Source organism: Scyliorhinus canicula, chromosome 3 (assembly GCF_902713615.1).
Source record: "Scyliorhinus canicula chromosome 3, sScyCan1.1, whole genome shotgun sequence".
Taxonomy (NCBI): Eukaryota; Metazoa; Chordata; class Chondrichthyes; order Carcharhiniformes; family Scyliorhinidae; genus Scyliorhinus; species Scyliorhinus canicula.
The window spans coordinates 123,490,576-123,516,552 of record NC_052148.1 but is presented as its reverse complement, the minus strand read 5'-3'; the positions used below and the strand labels follow the sequence as shown (position 1 = coordinate 123,516,552).

The window sequence follows — 25,977 nt, the reverse complement described above, 5'->3', positions numbered from 1 at the left end:
TATATGTATAATGTCATGGCAGTCCCTTGGTGCAAGGAGGATGCTTGCCATGGAATTCTAGAGTAGCGAGATAGAGGGAGGGAGAAGGCGAGAAAAAGGGGAAATAGAAGAGAGACTGCAAGAGATGACTGAAGGTGAAGGAAGTGGAAAAGGGAAAGCAAAAGGCAAAGATACAAATGGCATAAAAATCCACATTCCACATTGGTTCAGCACGTAGCTGATGAGGAGATGCGCGTCTCCTTGAGCTTCCTTCTTGCTCCTGCGTCTTCGGCCTTTGCCACCCACCCTACTTTAAAACCAGTACACCATGGTGAAGCAGGTTTCACTATCACGGGCAGTTCAGTACACTCTCCTCGCAGCTTTTGAGGTCAAGGCCAATCTTATTCAAATAAGCTTATAGGGTATCTTGGAAATGTTTCCGTTGATTACCATGCGATATTTGACCAGTCGCAAGCTGGGAGTAGAAAATGCATTTTGGAAGGCGAGGGTTCAGCAATGGCCTGTCAAGTACAGTTGTTGCTCAAGAACGGTCATCTCTATTGCTCAGGATGCCTGCTTCTTGAAGGATCCTTGTATTCATATGCACCTCTCATGTCCTTTATCGATCTGATGAAGGCTTCTGATTCAGTTAATCTGGAAGTTGTCCAGAAGATCGTAGACGAAGAAATACTTTGAGGACATGCAGCTTCTCCATGACTAAATAACTACCACTACCTCTACAATGGACTGGAGTCAGATGCTTTTCCGTCAGAACTTGCAACAAGCAAGGATTTGTGCTTCCGCCCATTCCTTTCTCCATCTTCGGAGTGGCCATTTCCAACATGATCAAGGTCCCTCCCACCCAGGGTCCAAATTGAATCCTGGTTAAACGGGAAGCTTTTCAAATTTCTACGTCTTGTGCACATATGCGGATGATTATTATCTTGGCACACACAAAAGACAGGCCACCTTGACCTGTCTGAAGAAATGTATCGAGTCCTAGGGCTTCATCTGAATGCCGATAAGTTTAAGGTCCTCCTGCAGCCAAAACCAGGGCTCACACAAATCCCACCATCAAAGCTGCGTATTGCTACCTGGAGACCTCAGTAGCCTCATGTCCTAATCAGTGACCACAGCCTTGGTGATATTGCAAAGGATCCATTGGGTGAATTCCTTCTTTGGAAAGCTGCTCTGGCGAGTCTTCAGTAACCATCACTAGTGGCCAGACACAAAGATTACAGTCTACAAGGTAGTCATCCTCTTGACATTCCTCTGCAGTTGCGATGCCTTGGTGAAGACCGAGACATAACATCAGTGTTGTCGACGGAAGATTCCATGTGTCACCTGGACAAATCGCCGTAGGAATAAATGCATCCTCCACGAAGCAAGCGTCCTGAGTGTGTGTATGAATGTATGTACTGATACAAGCACACACGTGAAATATTCAGACACTACAAAGATAAAAAGTCCAACAGATTCTGCCTCCAAGAAGCAGGCATCTTGAGCATGCATATAATCATATACACAAAAGATATTTTAAAAAGCTTAACATTATTTAAGTTAATAAAGAGTAGAAATATTGTACCAGGTCATAATATTTCAAGATTTTAAATGATGCAGAAATCAAGTCAAAAGCTTCATGAATAATACAGAACTACAACACAAATATTACAACTTAAATCATACCTGAGCAATAAACTGGATAATCTTGACAAATATGTTCAGAGGTGTGTCACGGGGAACCACACTGCGGGAGCCTTTGGGGAAAAGTGCTGATACAATGCTCAAAAGGCGACTGTTTAAAAAGGTCAGAATTGAAAAACGCGGATTAAAAATGGATCAATACCAGATGGGCCACAATAGATGAGTTGCACATTTTATATACAACAAAAAAAAGTTCAAGAAAGATGAATGATTTGAAGGCTGAATTTATGTCCAAAATACCAAAACACTCCGGGAAATCTATCAGATGCCCAATGGTGTCCGAGGACATTGCATGCAACAGTAATTTGAGATATCATCACTTTGCAAAACAAAGAATTATTGATAAACAATCTACTTTGAAAACATCGGACTGATTTTGTGGCAAAACTTAGATGAGTTATTCATTAGCTTTGTAGAATATTTTAAAAGAAGTATTGTTTTTTTTAAAAACATTACTTTTTGACTGTAACTATCAAAGAATTTGCCAAATGATAGTAAATGTACAAGTAAAATAAACCCCAAAACTAGGCAGTTCTTCAAAATGTACATATGAAAACATAAAAATAAATATAGTGCCTTGATTGTCACAGTGTACTCTAGTTTTTAAATAATTCAAAATAACTGCTGCTCTCTTATGTTGCTGAATGATTTTACATTAACCATACCGCCCTTTGTTTTAATTCATGTGAGGCAAACACGAGAATACAGGGCTAAAGAGCTGGCTTGTAAAGCAGATCAAAGCCAGCAGCGCGGGTTCAATTCCCGTACCAGTCTCCCCGAACAGGCGCCGGAATGTGGCGACTAAGGGCTTTTCACACTAACTTCATTTGAAGCCTACTTGTGACAATAAGCGATTTTCTTTTCATTTTTCATTTATAGGTCAATCATTGAAACTTCCAAAGTGCAATTACGTATTTAGGATCAAGGCCAAAACTCCTACTCTAAAGATTTCAACTTACGTCCATCATGTTCCTAACATTTGGTACACATAATATGATATTTGGAAATGTTCCATGCATTTTTTTTTTATTTAAAAGGAGCTTAATTGTTAAACTATTTTAATGAAATACATGTAAAATACCTCAAATCAGGCAACCTCTGGACTGAGTCCGTGCCGGGTTTCAGAACTTGCTGTTTTTTTGGGAGGGGAAAAATCAGAACGCCTCAATTCAAAATGAAACATGTTCACTCAGTGAATAGGGGACTAAAGAAAACCAAACGATAGGATTGCGAAGCACTTTAAGTTAGTAGCCATGTCTCTGCTGATAATAATTTACTTCTCACGCATTGGATTAAAAAATTATTTCGTGCCTCCCGACTTCCCTACATTAAGGCACCTTATTAAAATGACAAAAATAAATCAAATTGAAATGTTGTTAAAAATACCCCTCAGCTGTAACTGAAAATATGTTTATTTATTCATGCAATATTATACAGTACTCTTTAATAACATTCTTTGAAGTAACTTGGGCCAGCTGTAAGAAGACAACCAGTGCCCATGGAACTTAAAGACATTTGGGAACCAAATGTCATGTCTGAAATTAAGCTTGTGGGTTTATACTTAGGTGGCCTTCATGGCATCAAATCTCAATGCAGTACAGGTATCCTGTACTATAGCAAGAATTGACGTATGTGCTGATCTCAAGTACAATACATAGCTTTCTACCTCACTAGACTCTACAAGAGGCTTTTGTTCTTCTTGGACGAGTTCAACCATCTCTGCCAAATCTGCACTGGGTCAGGTGGAGCAAAGGTTCACTGGACCATGGGAAAAATCAGGCATGCAAAGCTCAGCTCTGCAACTCCCAAATTTTTCTGAGCTGTATCAGGCAGGATGTTCATGGGGGAGCAAAATGTCCGGTTTTCAGACAGCGCTGATTTTTGCGCCACCCTCCTGGTATTTCAGTCAAGTAAATGCTTTATAATTGTTTCAAACATCACTGCAGCTTTAAAGGTTTAGCTATGTTAATGAAGACCAACTTTCTTTCTCATTCAAAATTTCTGATACTATTGTTAAGATGGTGGCATCTTGTTTCAGAATAATAGCATTCAATTCAATGACTTTCTAAAATACACTTACATATCTGTACCCACCTTTGTGTTACAGTGTTGCTTTCACATTTAATTCTGATTACATAAACCCATAGCAACCTATACAGTGATTCCAGTGCAACACGAGACATTTTGGGATCTTTGTTCTGTTGGAAGAAACAAAGGAAATGTTTCAATAACCAGAAGTCAACTACTAAATAGTATATTGAATGTGTACTTTTCAAACAAAGCATTATTAGCACCAGTCCAGGTAAAAGACAGATCTATAAAATACCTGTAAACATTTTTATACTGAAACAAATATGTAAGAAACTGTTCAAATTTACAGGAAGTGACCCTTTATCTTAAGCTTTGTTTTGCTTCATTAATACTGCTATCAATTTCCTTCATTCTTATTATTGCTACTGGCGTTCATCTGTCTCAGGAGACAATGGACTGCTCCATTACTCAGATATTGATGCACTAACAATCAGGTGTTGATTTAAATTTAAGTGCACAAAGTGCATTTTGAAAACCTTCAAGTGTATAATCAATAATCTTTTGTAAAGCTGCACAGAGCATCCAAGCAATATTGCACTTTTTACAGTGAACGTAAAAGTCTTCTTCATTGTTTTAGCAAACATCATTTTACTCCAAACAGAAGTATTTGAGGTTTTTCTTCTCAAACTAATCAAAGTATTCACAAAAAACACATGTAAAATAATTTTACTATCGTCAAAGGTTTTCAGTTATACAGCACTGTAAGGTAATAAAATGGCACAAGGCACTTCACAGCCAAAGCAAACAATGGAACTAATGAATGTTCAAGAGTGATTGCAGAAGAATTAGAAAATAAGCACACGTGCGGAAGGCAACAGCAACCACCTCATGTATTTTTTCATTGTCATATTACTCATTGAAGTTGAAACGGCGAGGCTCTTACGAGCAACTGAAAACGAAAGCACAGGGCTGCAAAGTGTGGAGAAATTAGCAAGTTTGTGGAGGATAGAACGCTTTCATTCACCTTTTTCATCTTCACAGTCAAACATGAGTGAGTTGGCCATCAAACCAATTGTGTTTGGGTTACGGAACCTCAATATTGTAGAGAATCAAGGAAACATCAATGACTCAAAGTTTACATACCAAGTTTAAATAAAAAGTTTACAGAGCAAACAAAAGTCAGGATCCATGCTAACACTGGAAGTAGAAGGTTTAATGGAGGGATGGAATTTTCAAATGAGCCAATATCTTAGTAATAGCAGAGCGGGCTCTATGGACCAAATCACCTAGTCCTATTTCTTATGTTCTTAAGTATTTCAATGTACATACTTCTGCTTTCATTTGTACACTGTAAACCTACTGCTACTTTCATAATTACTGAGCCCTGTTTCCCACTAACTGCTTTTACATGCTAACGTGCCAGAGAAAGTATCACATTCATTCAGTATGCCACATACTAATATCCACCCTGTTTCTTGTAGGACAAGCTGGTGAACAAGAGGGCGGGGAGGTTTCCAGAAGTTGCACTGTTATCCAACTGTGTTTGTACTAATATTTTATATAGATTTGCCATTACATCTCCTGCAGTCTAGATCTTTTCCCATAAAATCCAGTATGGATTTGGGCTGGTAAGTGGCAAATTCTATGCCACATACGTGCCTGGAAATAATCACCTCCAACAAAAGAAAATCTAACGATGTCGCCATGATGTTCAATTGCATTACCATCACTGAACCCCCAACATCAACATCGTAGGGGTTAGCATATACCAGCATCATAGATACTGACATTAAGGGCAGGTCAAAGGCTGAGACGTGACTGTGACTTGAGCTGTTTGAATTGCTTCAATTATGCAGCTTTTGGGTTTTATCTTCAGTTGCGGTTTAACCGCCAAAGAGAAAACCAGACTCTAGGCAGTCTGCCTCTGACCTCCCCCTCTCACAAAGTCTGATCTTCAGAGAGGACGCTGTATTTTTCCTACAGACTGAGCTAATTTCCAAAAATTTTGCCAGGCAAAGCCACCCGAAAGAACCTTCATTACACATCGACTTATTGGACTCTGGCCTCATGTGAAACCATCATTCTTATTTTTACCATGGTCTTTGCCCTGAACCCCTTTCTTCCCCTTATTCCTCTTTTACTGTAGGAATGTAAAAAGGAGCAGACATTTCGAAATCCGTTATTCTATTTTGTGTTTGTGTAAATAAACCTACCTTCTTAACTTATATCATGTTTGCTGTGGGATTATTAATAGAGGATTGGATCACTCCAAAAAAATGTTGGGGAAAATACACCACCACTTATAAAGGGTGAAATCAAAATTCAAAAACACCTTTCTGTTAAGGACGGATGGTGAGAGGGAAAATCAGGGTTGTCTTAATTATTCCTCCCCCTGCCCATAGTCATATCGATAATCTATTTTGATGTATATTATTGAACTAGTGATATAGTTTTATTCAATTTCACTATTTTTTGCCATGCTTGAAGTAATGGTGAAGACTTTAGTCAGGTCACTCCACACAACTAAATGTGAGACCATCCTCATTGGGAGATTACCAGATGTAATGCAATCACTGCAATTTAATGAGTGTTAGTCTGCAACTGAGTGTGAAAAACACCACCTGTATGAAGATATTTTTACATATCATCTGCTTGTCACCAACTTTCTAGACTGTCATACGTGTGAGAACTTGGTATGCATACTCACCTGCAAAGTCTCTATTTGCTTTCTGATAGTGTTGTTAGATGGCATCTGAATAAAGCAATGCAGGACAGCAAAACATAAACAAGCATGAGAATGGGATGTCCATGCGTGTTAGATGGGGAACAAAGCACAAACATAAATTCTTAATGGCTTCTGATGAACAAATGCAAGTATAACATACAGCAATGTGAACAGTTCATGTTAAACATAACAAAAAGCACTGCAATGCGCTGCTGGCATTGTCACTTGGAAGGTAAAACTGAAAGTTTAAAATAATATCTTTGGAAAACATGACTTAAATAATGAAACATGCTATGAACGTCATAAGCATTTTCTCCTTCTCAAGATAGTTTTTTGATGCTAATTATAAGCAGAAATTAAGATATGATTGCGTTAGTAGTGAGTTCAACAAGACAAAACAAAACGAAATATACATGTACAGCCACAAGGAGCACCAAGAATGGAATGATAAGCATGCAGAAAGAGTTTCTTCGGAAACCAATGTCTGGAATTCACAACAAAAGCCATCTCTCTAACCATTTGAAGTCCACAGATTTTTTAAGAAGTAGTAATACCCAAATCCAAAACAAATTTGATGGTAACAAAAGTAAGTGCAGTAAAGAATATGGTACATTAAAGAAGAAATAAACATTGCTCTCAGAGGCCAAAATTCAGGTTAGTTGCTAATCTAATGATGTCACTTTCATTTTTAAGCAATTCAAAGTAACAGTGAATAAACAGAAATTCAAAGAGGAGAAAATTATCTCTCTGATTCTTATTTTGTCTTGTTATTTGTGGCTCATTGGAAAAATTCAAAAAAGTGCTTGGCTAATAAAATGATCATCTTTGGTTAAACAGAAAGCAAAAAGACAAAAGGACAATTAGAAAGAAGAATGTCACAATTAAAGCATTTTAAAAAGTACAAATTCCTATGATTACAACATTTGAACCAGAGACTAGCACCCAAAGACCAGCAGTTTTCATCCATGATAGTCTTGATCCATCAACTCAAAAATCATTGTGAGCCGATTGTCATGAATTAATCTAATTTTGCAGATGACTTTTGTTAAGGAATCTATAGTTTTCATGTTTTTTTTAAACAATCGACTTTGCTCATTGCCTATTCCTTACCTTTAAATGAGACAGACAATTCTGAAGGAATATGTGCCAGTTGTTGAGAAAGAACTGTTTTTGACTGACGCAGAGCAGGCAGGTAACCAATGGGTACAGGGCCTGGGAAGACAAACAGAAAGTAGAAACCACACCAGTTATCATAAGCATAAATAAATATTGCAAAATTATCCCAGAAGGCAACCAGAAGTTACAAAAGGATAGAAATTTGAAGTTTTGTTAGTCAATTGTGAAGTGTACTCAGCAATGCCAACTCTTACAAATAGAGCAGGAAACTTGCAATTTCTGAGTAAAATTGCACCTTTTGTGATCTTGCAAAAAGTCTCCAAAATCTCAGGATTCTCTGCATGGCAAGGTGAAGTTGACAGCAGAGATAGGAAGTTGGTGGCCGCTGAGCCCAAGAGCTTGCAATTGTGAACAAGATGGGGGCCTGAAGAAGAGTATGAGAGTGAGAGTTCCCTCAAGTTTGCTCTTCTCCTCTTTTGATTGCAATGTCTCATTCTATAATGGGTTCCATGGGTGATGGAAATCTCCTAGTAACACCCCTCCATTAAATTTTCCTTATATGTATTCTTAAAGGGCATGAAGATTAAGGTTTGTGGAAGTCTGTTCCAGTCCTTAACGTGCTACTTGATATGACAGTACATCATACATCAGCCGTATTTTTTTTATTCAACCCATAGTGTTATATTGTTATTTTCCAGATGTTACTGGATAATAAGCAGGAGCAGGAATCTTGGGTGTTATTTCCCCTCTCTTTCCTCTACTTTCACAATTAGCCACAGTCCAGAAAGGACCATAGGCATCTCCTTACGTTAGATAGAGACAATTGGTTACATATAGCTTGAGGGGCAAAGTGTAGGACAAGGCAAGGAGGCAGGACTCCATGAATTAGCACCAACTCAAGCCAATTTGGTGCATTGACTGCTGCTTGGCCAAGATGACAAGATCCAAGTTTTGGAATTTCCTTATCTACATGCATCAATGCTTCACAGCTCCAGTGGTCCCAGGTTCGATTCCCGGCTGGGTCACTGTCTGTGTGGAGTCTGCACGTCCTCCCCGTGTGTGCGTGGGTTTCCTCCGGGTGCTCCGGTTTCCTCCCACAGTCCAAAGATGTGCGGGTTAGGTGGATTGGCCATGCTAAATTGCCCGTAGTGTAAGGTTAATGGGGGGATTGTTGGGTTACAGGTATACGGGTTACGTGGGTTTAAGTAGGGTGATCATTGCTCGGCACAACATCGAGGGCCGAAGGGCCTGTTCAGTGCTGTACTGTTCTATGTTCTATGCCTCTGCATTTCACCATGCAGGGCATTTGGAACAATGATAATTTGAATTCATACAAAGCATTTAATATCAGAAAATATTCAAGGGTGGGAGGAGAAAGAAAAGGAAAAAACAAATGAAGGTGTTGAACCTTCAAGCGATCAAGTGCATTAGGGAGGGATGACTTAGAAGTTTGGCAAAAAGATGAGTTTGAGGAAGTTTTTAAAAAGATGAATACGTGCAAGAATTTATAAAGACACCACCAAGAAATATTACACACATAGTATCAATGAGCCATCCAAGTTGTTTGGATAAATACAGAGGCCATGATAGTTTGGGGTAGGCAGGAGGGGGGCAGGAGTGTTGCAGTGGCTCCAGGCCAGTGTCTGTGCATTGGAGCTGTTAACAAATATTTCAGCTGCTCAGACCAGGAAAGCCCTCAATTCTTTCCTGTGTCTATCAACCTACTAGGTATAGCCAGTAAGTGCAAGATGCCCCAGTTGGCCACATCATCCAATAGCCTGTGGAGAGGAAAGATCAAACTGAGATTCTGCTTCTGCATTGCAGTCTCAGAGCTGGATTTAACGCTTCCGCACTGGCAGGTTTGGAGGTGGCGATGCTCATTAAGTCCAGCTATCTACCCATCCATTCTATCCCCCTACCAACGGCAGGGATTGGCGTGGATGGTCTTCCGATCAGTGGACAAATTAAGGCCTTTAAGCGGGCAATTAATACCCCCTTAAGGGCTTCAAAACACTGGCGGCAGGAGAGGCCCATACACCTAGCAGCCAGCCTGCACATTTCCTGCACAATTCAGCCCGTATTTTCTCTTGCATAGGCAGACACGTTTACATGTGTGCAACATGTGTGCATGGGGATATTGGTAGTAAATAAGACTGTCCACATTTTGGATGCCCTTCATGTTGAATAGCTGAAGGCTACCTAGATGAGATGCCAATTATTAATCGCAAGAGGCAATGCCTGAAATTCAGATGGTGGATTGGGAAAAAGGTAATTGGGTAAATGCAATTCACAGGGCTTTAAGGAAAGAGGATTGGAGTGCAACTAATTGGATGGTTCTGCCAAAGAGCTGGCACAAGCCACATAAGCTAAATAACCTCCTTCTGTGACATATTCTATTGTGGTGGGAGAACTGGGACAACAGGTAGAATTTCTTTTTTTTACGGGTTTTGCAAATCATTTACAAATTCAGTAATATAGTTTTTGAAAGAATCCTGACCCGTTAAGAGATTAATTAAGCTACTAATTAAATTTATAAAGCAACTGTCAATCTAGATTGGTTTATGCTTGGAAAAAATTAAATTTCTATACCAAATCTCTTGGTTTATGCTTGGAAAAAATTAAATTTCTATACCAAATCTCTTAATTTTTAAGAACTTGTCTTCTGGTTTACGAGATGGTGGAGTTGGTATTACTGTGTGTTTGTAACGATGTGCATGGTATTCCATATTTGCATGTTTACACTCAATTTTGATACATTAGCTAAATTCTTAAAAAGTAATTTCACAGCCATTTGCAAATTAATATGTCATAAGCCTATTCAACAATGTTTCGTAAAACTATTCACACAAATTTACTTCAACCAGTCCATTTGTTGTGTTATGCTCTAGAACATAGGTCCCACACATGATTCTGAATTTTTAACTTCTTGAACTTAAAAAGATAGTACAAATATCAGCATCAAAAACTTGCACGTATATAGCTCCTTTAACACACATCACCACGTAATCCGAAAACAAATGATGCCAAGCCAGAAAAAGGACACAAAAATGATACAAAGATGAATCAACAACATGGTCATGTACCAAACATGAGAATGGAAAGTTTCTTTTCCTTAACTTCACTAGCATAAAGAGCAAGGAAAACAAGAGTTTAAAAAATTGATAAACAAAATACATCTCTTTTGCAGCCACAGTGCTTATATGACTAGTTCAGTTAAGTTCCTGGTCAACCGCCAGGATGTCGATGATATGAGCTTCAGCAATGGTAATACCTTTGGACTTCAAGGAGAGATGGTTAGATTCTTTTGTTGGCGATGGTCATTGACTGGCACTTGCGTAGCTCAAATGTTACTTTCTACTTATCAACCCAAACCTAAATATCGTCTGGGATTTGCTGCATGCAAGCATGGACTGCATTGGTATTTGGGGAGCTGTGAATTTTGCTGAACACGGATCAATGGTCAGCTTCTGCCTTTGGATGGAGGAAAGGTAATTGATAAAGCATCTGAAGATGGTTGGGCCTAGACTACCCAGGGCGGCCATATGCTAGGGTTGAAATGATTGGTGTCCAAACAAAACAATCTTCCTTTCGGTTAGGACAGTTGAAGATGGACTTCCAGTGGCGGCATGTAGGTGGAGGTCACGCGTTAGGTGGCTCCTGCTAATGTCTCTGGCTTTTGGACATTTATGCCCAGTCTCAGACGTAGTTTTTGGATGACTTGGTGTGGGAAGTCATAAGAACGTTGAGAAATGTCGAAGTCCTAGAAGAAACGTCCTGGAAAGAAGTGGGCGAACAAAAGTCTGCCGGCGAGTGTTGCTATGAGTCCGGCAGGAAGGAAGATAGCAGGGGCTGGGTCTTGGTGGGCAAGCGGGTGAGGTTTCAGATGGAGAAGATGGTGGTGGTTCGGGGGGCAGGTATGTGATAGTGATGGGCACGTGTATATGCCCCCAATTGGGATGAAAATGGGATTCGTGAAGAGTGTTGGGTGCCATCCCAGATCTGGATTCCTATGAGTTGATAGTGGGAAGGTGATTGGAACAGAGTGCTGAAGCCGAGGGTGGACAGGTCCCAGCCGCACTTGCTGACCCCATCGAGGGAGGGTGAAGACCTTGGCAAGATTCATTGAGAGGGGGGGAAGAGAAAAATTGAGATTTTTTACATCCGAGAGATCGAGAGTATTCGTTTTTCTTCCTGGTGCACAAGGTGTTATCAGGGATTTATTTTTTTGTGGTGGGAATGGCACTGGTGGCTGGACTTCAGAGAGCAGAGTACTCGGCAATTGTGAACTCTGATCTCGGTCAGCATTGGACAGATGTGGTATTGGAGAAGCGGGCAGCCCAGGCGCCAGAGTGGAGGATGGGTGTGGGGTTATTTGTGGATCGGAACTTCTGTGATAAGATAAGGAAGGTGATTGAGGAGTATGTGGGGTTCAATTGCACAGGGGAGGTTTCGCTGTCAGGGATTTGGGAGCTCTGAAGGTGGTGGTGAAGGGAGAGGTGATCTCGTTTAAGGCCAAGGTGGAGAGGGAGGAACGCCAACGACTGATAGAGGCGATTCTGGAGATGGATGACAGAGGTACGCAGGGGACCCAGGGCTCCTGGCAAAAAGGAAGGATTTGTAGGCGAGGTTTGCACTATTGTCCACGGGGAAAGCGGTGCGTCAGTTGAGAAGGCTGAGGGGACTGTCTATGAATACGAGGAGAAGCAGGGTGCATGCTGGCAGGTTAGCTTCGCAGGGAAGCCACAGTGAGGGAGATAGTTGGGGTGCGGGTCAGGACAGGGGTGTTGGCTCCGGTAACAGATTAATAAGGTGTTTGAGGAGTTTTAGAAGGACTTCAATAAGTCGAGCCACCAGAGGAGGAGCAGAGATGAGGGAGCTTCTGGGTGGATTAGAGTGCCCAAGGTGAGGTGGAGAGGGTAGGGCTAGAGGAGCCAATGGGGGTGGAAGAGGTGAAGGTGGCAATTGGGAGGATACAGGCAGGGAAGGCGGCGGGGCCAGCTGGGTTCCCAGTGGAATTTTATAGAAGATTTAGGACAGGCTGGTGCTGTTGGTGGGCATGTTTGAGGATGTGATAAACAGAGGGCTCTTCCCGCAAACGATGGGATAGGTCTCCATCTCATTGTTGCTTAAAAAGGTCAAGGATCCGGTGGCGTATGGGTCGTACAGGCCCATATCTCTGCTGTATGTAGACGCCAAGATATTGGCAAAGGTGCTGGCATCAAGGTTGGAGGGGTGCCTTCTTAAGGTGATTGGGGAGGATCGGACGGGGTTCATAAAGGGCAGGCAATTGTCCTTGAATATGAGGAGGCTGTTGAATGTGGTGCTTTTTCTGGTAGAGAGAAGGGAGATGGAGATGGTGGTGTCGTTAGATGTGAACAAGTAATTTGATCGGGTGGAGTAATTTGATGGCAGTGTTGGAGAAATTCAGGATTGGGCCGACATTTGTGGCATGTGTGCAGCTATTATATAAGGAGCTGATGGCATGCGTGCGCATGAATAGTATGAATCCAGCGTATTTTGTGTTGCATCGGGGTATGAGGTAGAAATGTCCCATGTCTTCACGTTCTCCACATGTCTGCGTGGGTTTCCCCCGGGTGCTCCGGTTTCCTCCCACAAGTCCCAAAAGACCTGCGTGTTCGGTGAATTGGCCATTCTGAATTCTCCCCGTGTACCTGAACAGGCACCGGAATGTGGCGACTAGGGGATTTTCACAGTAATTTAATTGCACTGTTAATGTAAGCCTACTTGTGACAATAATCAAGATTAGATTAGATTAGTTGTCCCTCCGTTCTGTTTGCATTGGCTACAGAGCCCTTGTGTTGAGGAGCTCGGGGTTCTGGAAAGGGATGGGGGGGGGAGGTCGTGGAACATAGGGTATCCTTGTATGCAAATGACTTGTATATTTTGGAGCCAAGCTCTTCGGTGGAGGACAAATTGCGTTTGCTTTGATTTGGGACGTTTTCTGGGTACAAATTGAATTTAGAGAAAGAGGAGTATTTTATGGTCTCTCCTCTGGGAGTGGGGGTCTGCCATTTCATTTGGCAGTTCCTCACTTTAGGCATTTGGCCTGGGACTGGGCAGGTCTCTGGAAGCTCAATTTCACTAGCTTGATGGGGAGGGCGAAGACAGACTTGCTGAGGTGGGACAACCTGCCTCTGTCGTTGGCGGGCCGGGTACAGGCAGTAAAGATGAAGGCTTTGCCGCGATTCTTGCTCTTGTTTCCGTACCTGGCGGTCTTTTTGCCCAAGACTTTTTTTTAGGGAGATGCGCAAGCTGATCACCTCATTCGTTTGTGTGAGGGAGGTGGCTAGGATTAGGAAGGTAATGTATTATTGTTGGGTGGGAAAACTCAGGGGTGGAATAGGGAGGTGGGGCTTTGTGGGCAAGCATGGAGGCGGGCTCTTACAGTGGGGTCGGGGTTGCGGGCGCAGGCAACGGCGCCACTCCCGATGGTCCCAGGAAAGTACTCAGTGACTCCAGTGGTGATGGCCATGCTGAAGATCTGGAGGCAGTTTCGACAGCAGTTTATTCATTTATTTATTTTTCCAATTTTTGTTATTTAAATTAAAGCACCCAATTTTTTTTTCCCCAATTAGAGGGCAATTTAGCATGGCCAATTCACCTAGCCTGCACATCTTTGAGTTGTGGGGGTCAGATTCATGCAGACACGGGGAGAATGTGCAAACTCCACACGGACAGTGACCCGGGGCCGGGAATGAACGCAGATCCGAGGCGCTGTGATGCAACAGTGCTATCCACTGCATCATAGGCAGCATTTTAGGTCGGGAGCGAGGTCGGGTGAGGGGGGTGGGGGTAACCAATTAGGGGGAATTACAGGTTTGAACCGGGAAGGATTGATGCAAGGTTCCAGGGATGGGAAGAGAGGGGGATCATGGAAATTAAGGTTCTGTTCCTGGGACGGCGATTTGAGAGTTTGGAGCAGCTGGAGACAGTGCTGTCAGCAGGGTGTTGAAGAAGGGAGTTGTCTCGATGATTTACAGGAAGTTTTTTTTGAGGAGGATGGGGTGTCCACAGAAGGGGTTAAGGCGAAGTGGGAAGAAGAGTTGGGGGGCGGTGCTGAAGGAAGGATTGTGGTGCGAGGTGGCGTGGATGGTAAATGCATCAACGTCGTGTGCGAGGCTGGGGCTGATACAACTGAAGGTAGCGTACAAAGTGCACCTCACAAAGTCCAGGATGAGCCAGATGTTCGAAGGTGTGGAGGATATGTGTGAGCAATGTTGGTGGGGCCCTGCAAACCATGTGCATATGTTTTGGGCCTGCCCGAAGCTAGAACGACTTTGGAGGTCTGTGTTCAGCAGCATTTCAGGGGTTCATATGTGGAGATGGAGCCCGGTCCCCTAGAAGCCATATTCAGGGTGTTGGACCGGACAGAGCTGCAGGCGAGTGCAGGGGCAGATATTTTAGCCTTCGCCTCGTTGATTGCTCGTAGGCCGGTCTTGTTGGGGTGGAGGTCAGCTTCACCACCAAGTGACATTTGTTCTTGGGGGGGGGCAATGTCATAATATCCACTCATGCATTTAATGAGATGCAGACAGGCAGTGATTGACACATAGGATGACCAATGAACATACAGCACAGAACAACCAATCACCAGACAAGACACCACCACTATAAAGCTCACAGGACATTAAGACTCCCGCTCTTTTCGGGACCCAGACACTGAGACAGTCAGAGTGCACAAGTCAGTGGACATTATTGCCATGTGGTAGCTAGTAAGTCTGGTCGAACCAGTAAGAGGTCGTCAGTAGGATTAGTAGAGTGTCAACCCACAGCTGAACATGTACAGCTGTTTGTAGTTTAAATAAAACCGTGTTGGATCATCTCCGGTGTCCGACGTTTGTTTCTAGCTTCCCTGTATCCAGTTGCAGTCAATGTCAAACCAACCCGCCTAACACATCAGAAGAGTGAATAGTTCTACAATTGTTGGGGTTTGTTTATTTGCATTTTGGGGAGTTGATTACCGTTGACTTCTGAGGGAGTGATGGGGTGTGGGTGTGTGTGTGTGTGTGGGGGGGGGGGGGGTTTGGTGTGTTAGGGGGGTCTGTGGGGTTGTAAATTGTAAAAATATTGAACATTTGTGGAATAAAAATACTGTCTAAAAACAAGGATAGTTGAAGATATTCAAGTAGTGAGGATTCAGAACAAATACATCTCCACAAAGAAAAAGGATGGGTCATCCAAATCTAGAGCCACTTGCGTGTCACACAGCATGCAGGATAGGATAACATTTTTAAAAAAGTTATATTAGATAGAGATAGCTAAGTACTGCAAAATGCCTGTAAGGTTAAAAGGAAATTAGGAAAACAGAGAGGGTACAAAAACATGTGCAAGTAACATCAAGGATAACCCAAATATGTTACATTAATGCATAAAGAACAAGAGGATAGCCAAGGAACGAGCATGGCCTATTGACTAAAAAGGGCAAACGGAGTGTGTGGAGTTAAGATACTGTGTCTGTCTTCACAAAACAGATGATTGTGCCAATAGTGTAGTTATGGAGAATGAATGTGAATTAGTGAATGGAATAAACATTGTGACAGAGGAAATGTTATGATACTTAGCAAGTGCCAGGCCCAGATAAAATCCATCGGAGTCTGCTGAGAGAAGCAAGGGAGGAAACTGAAGAGTCTTTGACCATCATTTTCCAATCCTCTTTAGCTACAGGTGTGGTGCTGGAAGCTTGCTGACACACCTTTCTTTAAAAAAAGAGGAAAGAGATAGATTGAGGCACACAGACTAGTCACCATAACATTGGTGGTGTGAAATAATTGGAAAGAAGTTAAGGGGCAGGATAAGTAAGCTTACTTGTGACAATAAAGATTATTATTATTACTACTACTACAGGAATAATTCAAATCTTTTCCCATTTAGTGGTTCTGCATCCCTTCCTTGATTGCGCTGAGGGACGATTCATCAGGTTCCTCCCTATCAAACAACGTGAAATTGTACTAATTGCTGTGATTGGGGGATTCTGCTGGGGTCATGTTCCTTTTAGAATTAGATTTGTAGCATTTCAATTTTATCTAAATTGTCAAGATTTCACCATGAATTTGTAAAATGCAGAAAGCCTGCAAGTATCAAGCCACAAAAGAAACACTGGAAGGGCTTCTATGATTAGGCAGGTGAACCAACTGAACTGACTTTGGATTTGCTTTTTCTCAAATGTCGGTCGTGTCAATTTATAACCAACTCAGAATGATATTCAAATATCACGTGTTATTTAATGTAGCATAGCACCAAAACATGAATAATTTCCCCAAATAGGCAATCAGGGACAGATCAGTATGTCACTATTAGAGATGTCAACATTGTGAAATATGAAAAGTAAGCCTCATCATTCACAATGGTAAGGCAGATTGAGGTTTCATTTATATGTATGGAGAGGTGTCCTTTTTAAATCTAAGAGTTGTGCCGATCAAAATAGTTTAAATTTAAAATTAAATAACGAAAGCCAAAGTAATTACACTGAATGCTTGGCAAATCTAGCAAACACAGTCTCATGCCACTCGATGGGAGATCAGGATTGGGTGCGGGATGTGCCAAGGTACCTTCTATTGGGGTTATTAGTCTGCACTGCTATAAATAGCTTTATAAAAAGTAAAAGATATGCTTCAAAATGAGGAAGGTAAAGTAATGCAGAAGAGTAAGAGTCACATTCAACACAAACCTGACAATTTCAAAGCACTTACCAATGAATGTTTCTTTCTTGATGAAAGCTCAAAGGTCGTCTGATAGAGCATCTCTACAAAATTCTTCAAACATGGCACATTCACTTCATTTTTAACAGCCTAGACAACCAGGTTTGGTGAAATTAGTGCAATATCAAAATACGAGGTTAAATGAAAACAGAAGTTTTTCTCTAAAATTCTTTATTGAAATACGACTGAGCTGGCAAGGCCAGCATTTATTACCCATCCTTAAATACCCTCAAGATGGCGATGGTAAGCTGCCCATTTTTTTCTTAATACACTGAAGTTATCAAACCTTCGCAATTCTATACATGTGCTAAGTCTCCAAATATAGCAACTTCCGAGTTGTGCTGTCCCAGGCAACTCAGTGACTGGTATTATCAAGTTTCCTCACACATCATCTTGTTTTAAACCTGTACAGGTTCATGCCATTGTTACAGTCCTATCCACGAGCTGCAACTGCACATACTTAGAACATAATGTGAATAGTAGTGGCTTCAAGAAAGATCAAGACATTTTGCATCTTTTCGGAGACTGCTGCTATTTGAAAATGTAGCTCTCAGAATGTGGATAGTATTCAGAAAGCTACATCGATCTCTAGTTGTTCTGAAAAGGTGGTGATAGGTCTTATATTTGAAACATTACAGTCCTTGTGGTGGAGATACAGAATCTACTTCAGGCTTTCACCTTGCATCCATGTATTGATTTGTAGTCAATTGGATCTGGTCAAATCCAAACTAGTGTTAGTGGCCAAGTAATTGGCAACAAAGCCCTGAACAACCCAGAAGTCAACCAAGCCTTTGTATTATTTACTTGCTGTGAGAGGGGCACTATTTTATTAGTTGGAAAAACCTGTCTTCTTAAAAAAAAAGGAGCCCTTTAAATTAATTCTCAAAAAGTAGTTGTCCAAATATGTTTTATAAGTTCTGGAATGTTTAGATGAGAATGAAATAGCAATGTTCAGGGTAAGTACAGCGACTGCATTGAACTGTCAGCCTCTATCCGATTTAGGTGCATGCATTTTTTAAAAATCAATTTTTACGGGATGTGGGCTTCGCTGGCTAGGCCACCATTTGTTGCCCATCCCTAATTGTCCTTGTGAAGGTGGTAGTCTTGAATCGCCGCAGTTCATGTGGTGTTGGTACACCCATTGTGCAGTGAGGGAGATTTTGACCCAGCGACCGTGAAGGAACAACAATATGTCAGGATGGTGAGCGAATTGGAGGGGAACTTCCAGGGAGCGGTGTTCACATATATCCGCTGCCCTTGTCCTTCTAGGCAGTTATGGGTTTGGAAGGTGCTGTCTAAGGAGCCTTGATGAGTTCCTGCAGTGCGTCTACTAGACGGTACACACTGCTGTTACTGTGCGTCAGTGGTGGAGGAGGTGCCAGTCAAATGGACAGCTTTATCCTGGATGGTGTTGAGCTTCTTGATCGTTATTGGAGCTGCACTCATCCAGGCAGGTGAGGAGTATTCCATCACACTCCTGACTTGTACCTTGTAGGTGGTGGACAGGCTTGAGTCAGGAGGTGAGTTACTCACCACAGGATTCCAAGCCTCTGACCTGCTCTTATAGCCACAGTATTTCTATGGCTAGTCCGGTTCAGTTTATAATCAATGGTAATCTCCAGGATGTTAATAGTGGGGGAAGTCAGTGATGGTAATGCCATTAAATCTTAAGGGACGATAGTTTGATATTCTCTTATTGGGGATGTTCATTTCCTGGCACATGTCTGACGCAAATGTCACTTGCCACTGGTCAGCACAAGCCTGGATATTGTCCAGTTCTTGCTGCATCTGCATGTGAACTGCTTCCGATTCTGCATGGTTGCGAATGGTGCTGAACATTGTGTAAGCATCAGTGAATGTTCCCGCATCTGAGGTTTCGTTGGAAGGAAGGTCTTTGCTGAAGCAGCTGGAGATGGTTGGGCCTAGGACACGACCCTGAGGAGCTCCTGAAATTATGTCCCATGACTGAGATGATGGCTCTCCAACAAACAAAACCATCTTCCTTTGCGTTAGATATGACCGTGCTGCCCTAGCACAGTGGGTAGCACTGTTGCTGACAGCTCCAGAGTCCCAGGTTCAATTCCTGGCTTGGGAGTCTGCACTTTCTCGCTGTGTCTGTGTGGGTTTCCTCTGGGTACTCCGGTTTCCTCCCACAAGTCCCAAAAGACGTGCTGTTAGGTAATTTGGACATTCTGAATTCTCCGTGTACCCGAACAGGCGCCTGAATGTGGCGACCAGGGGGTTTTCACAGTAACTTCATTGCAGTGTTAATGTAAGCCTACTTGTGACAATAAAGATGATTATTATTATTCATCAGAGGTAGAATGGGCACTTTTCAGGATCAAAATTAGCGGCCTTAGGTCCATTCATTAGGTTGCATGATATATAGCGAATGATGATCTGATCAGAGTCGTCATTATCTCACAGGGTGGCTTTGATGCTCCTATTTCAGTTTCAAGCTTTCACAATGAGCAAATGGCTTGCGCCCTATTTACAAAGTTTCCAATAAAGTTAATCTTATAGCGCAAAACTATATGAATCCCAACACATATATTGACCAGTGAAGTTAGGCTTGCAGTGAATAGTAGTGGAGAACCCATTGGCAGAACACTTGCCCAAGAGTAACGAGTTGTCAGGTAGTTTTTATGATTGGACTCGCCCTCATGTGAGTGTCTATGTACGGGCTGCCAAAGATACATAAGAATGATGTCTTGTTATGCCCCAACGTATCCATGAATCGTTCTACACAACACAAATTGAGCGAGTGGTTGGGTGAATTGTCAACCAGTTCTGATCAATACCTGAAGGATTCCTTCACCTTTGCGAAGATCATACAGAACTTGCATACAGATAGCAATGCTGAGGCCATGTGCTTGTTTCCATTCAAAGAAGCCAGACATTGGCACCGTATTATATCATGGCGATCCAGGCGCACCACCAATATCTGAATCTGTATTCATTTAACATATGAATTCAGTAATTAATGCGGTTGAGTTCAGTTTTACCAACACCATGTATACAAATAGATGGTATTGCCATGGAATCACATTTCGGCCCAGCTCTTGTGAACATCTTCGTCATTTCCAAGAAAAATGCATATTTGATGGAATGATACCTAACCTTCTATTCCCTTGTATATTATAATACATAGAATTTACAGTGCAGAAGGAGGCCATTCGGCCCATCGAGTCTGCACCGGCTCCTGGAAAGAGCACCCTACCCAAGGTTAACACCTCCACCCTATCCCCATAAACCAGTAACCCCACCCAACACTAAGGGCAATTTTGGACACTAGGGGCAATTTATCATGGCCAATCCACCTAACCTGCACACCTTTGGACTGTGGGAGGAAACCGGAGCACCCGGAGGAAACCCACGCAGACACGGGGAGGATGTGCAGACTCCGCACAGACAGTGACCCAAGCCAGAATCGAACCTGGGACCCTGGAACTGTGAAGCGATTGTGCTATCCACAATGCTACCATGCTGCCCACATGGAAGATACATTTGTTACATTTGAATCTACAGCTGTATGAAAGAACTTCCTTACATACCTTAATGGGCTTTGTCTCACACTCAACTTTACCTTTATAATGGAGCAGTCAAACATGCTTCCTTTCCTCGGCATGTTAGTTGGGAAATCTGCCTACTGCAGTCTACCTTCATAGGTCAATATGTGTTGGGATTTGTACCATTCCATGCGCTATCGGACTAGTCTTATTAGCAACCTCGTAAATAGGGTCAGAGCCATTTGTTCACCATGCAAGCTTGATGCTGAAATAGGATGCGTCAAAGCAATCCTACAAGATAATTCCTATCCTGATTAAATCCTCACTCACTGTGCATCACACAAATTCATGAATGGGCTTAAGGCTGCTGATTTTGGGCTATCAGACTAGTCTTATTAGCAACCTCGTAAATAGGGTCAGAGCCATTTGTTCACCATGCAAGCTTGATGCTGAAATAGGATGCGTCAAAGCAATCCTACAAGATAATTCCTATCCTGATTAAATCCTCACTCACTGTGCATCACACAAATTCATGAATGGGCTTAAGGCTGCTGATTTTGGTCCTGAAATGTTTCCAGTCTACCTCAAATTTGCCTGGAAGGGTAAGAAGTCTCACAAATTTAAGTAACAGCTGAAGCTAGCCATTGCACAATGTTATTATATAGGAGCAATATGAGTGGTATTCTCCACTAACAGGATGATGCCATCAAGCCAAAAAGATGTTCTGCAATGAGCAATGCGATGTATGAATTTCAGTGCTGGTGTGATGTCAGGTGTACAGGCCATACATTAAAACAATTGGCAGATTGTATCAAACAAGAAGTACCTTCAGTTGTTCACAACACACAAAGTACTGACCGCACACAACCAGCCTGTGCTTGCAAAACTCTAAACGTAGTGTGACTGGACAACACCCATTTAACAATCATGATTATGCTAAGAATCACGTTGCAAACCAAGTTAAGATAGTTAGTCAGGCTCACAATATGGCTCACTTTGCAAGCTAGAGGCCACATATATTCACACACAGGGCCTTGTCCTTTGCAGGCAAAGGAATAGGTGCACATTCTGCACCTTATTCATTAAAAAAACTGAAGAAAGAGTCAATCCCTGGTTTTTACTCGAGGTAATGTGTTGGCCAATCAGTCGACTTGTCTAGTTTAAACTTGAACAAAGCTGTGCAGTTAACATCTCCACCAATCAATGTCCACTTGCCAATCAATCAGCACTCTCTTCTCGTGCAGTATTAATTGTTGTTCCCCTGTTAGTGGTAATTTCTTGCAAGCTTAGTTAGACAGCATCTGCTTTTTCGCCAACAATACTCATTTTCTGCACTATTAAACAACTATTAATTATATTTTAATGTTTAAAGATAATGGTTACCAGATGATTCATTAAATGAATACATACTAATCACATTTCCTTTTGTAAATTGTCAATTATAAAATCTGCAGTGACAAATTATGTATCATAGAATTGAAAAAAGCTTCACACTATTTAAATTGGCTGAGTGAATGAGTATATTGGGAACCAGTAAACTATATTTAATTTAAAAATAATTAAATTAATTAAATGTAAATCATTAAATATTAATCCCAATGTTCCTTCTTCCTTTCTGTCAGACATTTGCCTGAAAAATTACAAATGCTCCTTCCTAAAAGACAAAACATGAACATAGTTACAGAATAACTAAGCTTTCGGAAAATATGCAGGCAATAACATGTCATGTCAGTTGAGCTATTATCTATTCCTGTTTATAAAACATGAGAACAGAAAATACTTACAGCAGCTACAGGAATCAGAATTTCTACAAAGAGTCCAGCAAGTGCATGTTTGATGTCTTTATCTTTCACTTCATGGAAATATTGCGCACATTCCTGTATCAAATAAGATTTTGTTAAAAATTTCGGAACCCCATAACAAAAATCAAAACACAAATACTGGTTTCCAAGAGATATCTGCAACCAATTCAGAAAGCTGTACCCTATTGAAATGAATGACTGTTCAAAGACAGAAAGTGGCAGTGAAACATTATCTAGCCCAGCAGTACAATGCACAAATGCATAAACTTTTTGGATGGATAAAACTCCCAAATTAGCAGGGTTAGAATAATGGACCACAAAAATAATTGTACAAAATTTTAAAATATCACCAGGGAGCAAAGCTTGTTGGAACTCCAATAACATTGCATAGTAACTAGCATATATGTTCTATTTCCTTCTGTCCATGTTAGCCAGTGTGGAGATCAATCTCTTCGTCATCAGAAGAAAATTTACAGGATGAAACATCAAAGCTATGGAGGGCGTGCAGCGAAGGTTTACCAGGCTGATTCATGAGGAGAGACCAAGTCAGTTAGGATTATATTCATTGGAGTTTAGAAGACTGAAAGGGGATCTAATAGAAACTAATAAAATTCTAACAGGATTAGACAGGGTAGATTCAGAAAAAATGTTCCTGATGGTGGGGGAGTCCAGAACTATGGGTCATTGTTTGAGGACAAAGGATAAACCTTTTAGGGCTGTGGTGAGGATAAATGTCTTCACGCAGAGAGTGGTGAATATGTGGCATTCATCACCACAAAACGTAGTTGAGGCCAAAACGTTCTGTTATTTCAAGAAGGAATTAGATTTGGCTCTTGGGGGCTAAAGGAATCAAGGAATATGGGGGGGGGGGGAGAGGCAGGATCAGGGTATTGAACTTGATGATCAGCCATGATAATGAATGGCAGAGCAGGCTCGAAGGACAAAATGGCCTCCTCCTGTTTCTATTTTCTACACATCTATGTATCACCACATCAATCTTAAACACTAGGAATGCTGCAGGACAGAAACAGCCCTTTCAACTTGAAGTCTATATGGCATTTTTCACATGAATCAACTAGTCGAATTGCACCTTTCTACACATTCTACATATCCTTAATCATTGAAAGTTGGAGTTGAAATCAACCATGATTGAATGGTGGAGTGGACTCGATGGGCCGAATGGCCTTACTTCCGCTCCTATGTCTTATGGTCTTATGGTCTTAATCATTGCTCTTTTTCTAACTGACTACGTAACTTCTTTTTAAAAATATTTACAGATTCTGCCTCAACAATGGTGCATGCAGAACATTTCATATTCTAACCAAATTCTTGAATAAAATACTTTCTAATCTCATAATTCTTTTCCTGATTTAACTTGTGCCCTTTCATTTAAAAATAAATAAATTTAGTGAACCAAATTTTTTTTTCCAATTAAGGGGCAATTTAGCATGGCCAATCCATCTACCCTGCACAGCTTTGGGTTGTGGGGGTGAAACCCACGCAAACACGAGGAGAATGTGCAAACTCCACACGGACAGTGACCCAGAGCCGGGATCGAACCTGGGACCTCGGTGCCGTGAGGGAGCAATGCTAACCACTGTGCCACCGTGCTGGCCCTAATTTGTGCCCTTTCATTACTGCCCGACCCAAGGTGACTGTCTATGTGAAGTTTGTACGTTCTCTCTGTGTCTGCGTGGGTTGCCTCCTGGTTCTCAGGTTTCTTCTCACAGTTCAAAGATGTAGTTAGATGTGTCCATAGTGTCCAAAAAAGGTTAGGTGCGGTTACGGGGGATAGGTGGGGGTGTGGGCCTGGGTGGGATGCTCTGGGTAGGTGCAAGTCTGCACCGATCTGAGGGTCGGTGCAGACTTGATGGGCCGAATGGCCTCCTTCTGCACTGTAGGGATTCTACAATTCTCTGAATGAACTTCTGGAAACATTCTACCGCTATTTATCTCATTGCCTTGAAGTTGCCTATGTGTTAGCAGTTTTATCATAGGGTGATGTTTTTGCATGACCCACTGCCACTTGTTTAATCTCTTTTCAGACTTGAAGCTAGACCATTGACAGTCTCCAAACTATTTTGACAGGTCTTTTTAACTGAAAACCATGCTGACTATTTACCAGGATATTGGGAGCTTCATACTGCTTCATGACATGAGAATGAAAAATATATAGTCAAGCAATTTTCAAATAACACTGAAAGACATCAGTCTGTAGTTTTCTGGCTAACTTTTATCCCCTCTTCGGAATATGCTATGTTAGCTCTTCTCCACTGATCTGGTAAGTAGCCGAGTCTGATTGAGTCTTGAAAGAGATTGATCAATATTAAATCCAGGTCACCAGCTGCGAGCTTTAAAATTCAGGGGGGCTTTTCATCAGGACTTGGAGCTTCATTTGGATTTGAAAAAATATATAATGAGGTTTAGTATGTCTGGCAATTAGTCACCATCAAAGCTGAGAATGTGTGTTAAATCTTCTCTGTTAAATACACTGCAAAATTGATCACTTCGTGCTTCTGCTTTACCCATAGGATTACTTTTGTCTATTTCGATATCTGAAAGGCCCACATCTTCTGTTTTGATTTTCTTCATGAAAGTGCAGGAGCTCTTGAGGTTCGCCATGAGGACCATTTGGACGCCTCTGCTTCCCTGGGTGTGACCAGCGGTCTCATCCCACCCCTTGCCCTGGTTCTGGACTCCGGGGCTTAGAAAGATGGCGATAAGGTGCAGGTCAAAACCCCATAACCCATCACTGAGGTTGCTGGATTTAGCCTTCCATGAGTCACAAAGCTCTTTATGGAGGAAGTCAGATATTCTGTAAAACGGGTGATGGCAGCTCTCATGGCCTGGATGAATTCTTCCACCGTCGGTGACAGTGTTCTTAATGCCTCTAGAACCAAATCTTCAATATCTCCACATACCTCATACTGTACTTCCAGCATCTCAAAAGATTCATCGTCAGACTGGCTCAGCATCTGAGTTGCCTCTGAGTGCCAGAGGTCCACACTATCTCAGTCTCCCACACCTGGTCTTGCAACTGTGATGTGTTCTCGGTGTGTGGTCCCATTCGAGCCGACTTGCAAATTCCCACTAAGGCCTGTATATCGGCCCTGGTGCTAAGTGCAAAGCAAGGATTGGGGCTGCATTCTCTGAGGCTTCCTCCTCCTCAGTGGTTATAAATACTACCTCTGGGTTAGTGACTACAGTTGCTGTTTGCCCTATGGGGCAGACTGCAGAAGAATGCTGACAACAACTGCAGAGAAAGACTGTGCCACCTTTGCCTTTAAAGAACTATCAGTTGTCAGCCAGTCTGAGAACCAGACTCTGAAACTAGTTGCAAGTCAAGTATTTTATCTGTTCCAGTTCAAAGCTCACCTGAGAAGCAATCTTCT

General features: G+C 41.9%; 1 protein-coding gene across 19 annotated transcripts in view; it reads right to left on the bottom strand.

The window, feature by feature from the left end:
• Window positions 1-25,977, bottom strand: part of fryl (furry homolog, like) — a 553,990-nt gene that overhangs the window by 238,530 nt on the left and 289,483 nt on the right. For 12 of the 19 annotated variants that reach the window (XR_005459993.1, XM_038791218.1, XM_038791221.1 and 9 more), the window contains 6 exons: window positions 22,568-22,660; window positions 17,266-17,364; window positions 7,550-7,651; window positions 6,422-6,466; window positions 3,778-3,881; window positions 1,666-1,774 (listed from right to left, as the gene is read on the bottom strand). Coding sequence is in view for 18 of the 19 variants with exons in the window: in XM_038791218.1 (XP_038647146.1) it covers window positions 1,666-1,774; window positions 3,778-3,881; window positions 6,422-6,466; window positions 7,550-7,651; window positions 17,266-17,364; window positions 22,568-22,660 (552 nt within the window). In the remaining variant the exon portion in view is untranslated. The remainder of the gene's footprint in view (window positions 1-1,665; window positions 1,775-3,777; window positions 3,882-6,421; window positions 6,467-7,549; window positions 7,652-17,265; window positions 17,365-22,567; window positions 22,661-25,977) is intronic. The other 7 variants (XM_038791227.1, XM_038791223.1, XM_038791225.1 and 4 more) reach the window with 1 other exon arrangement.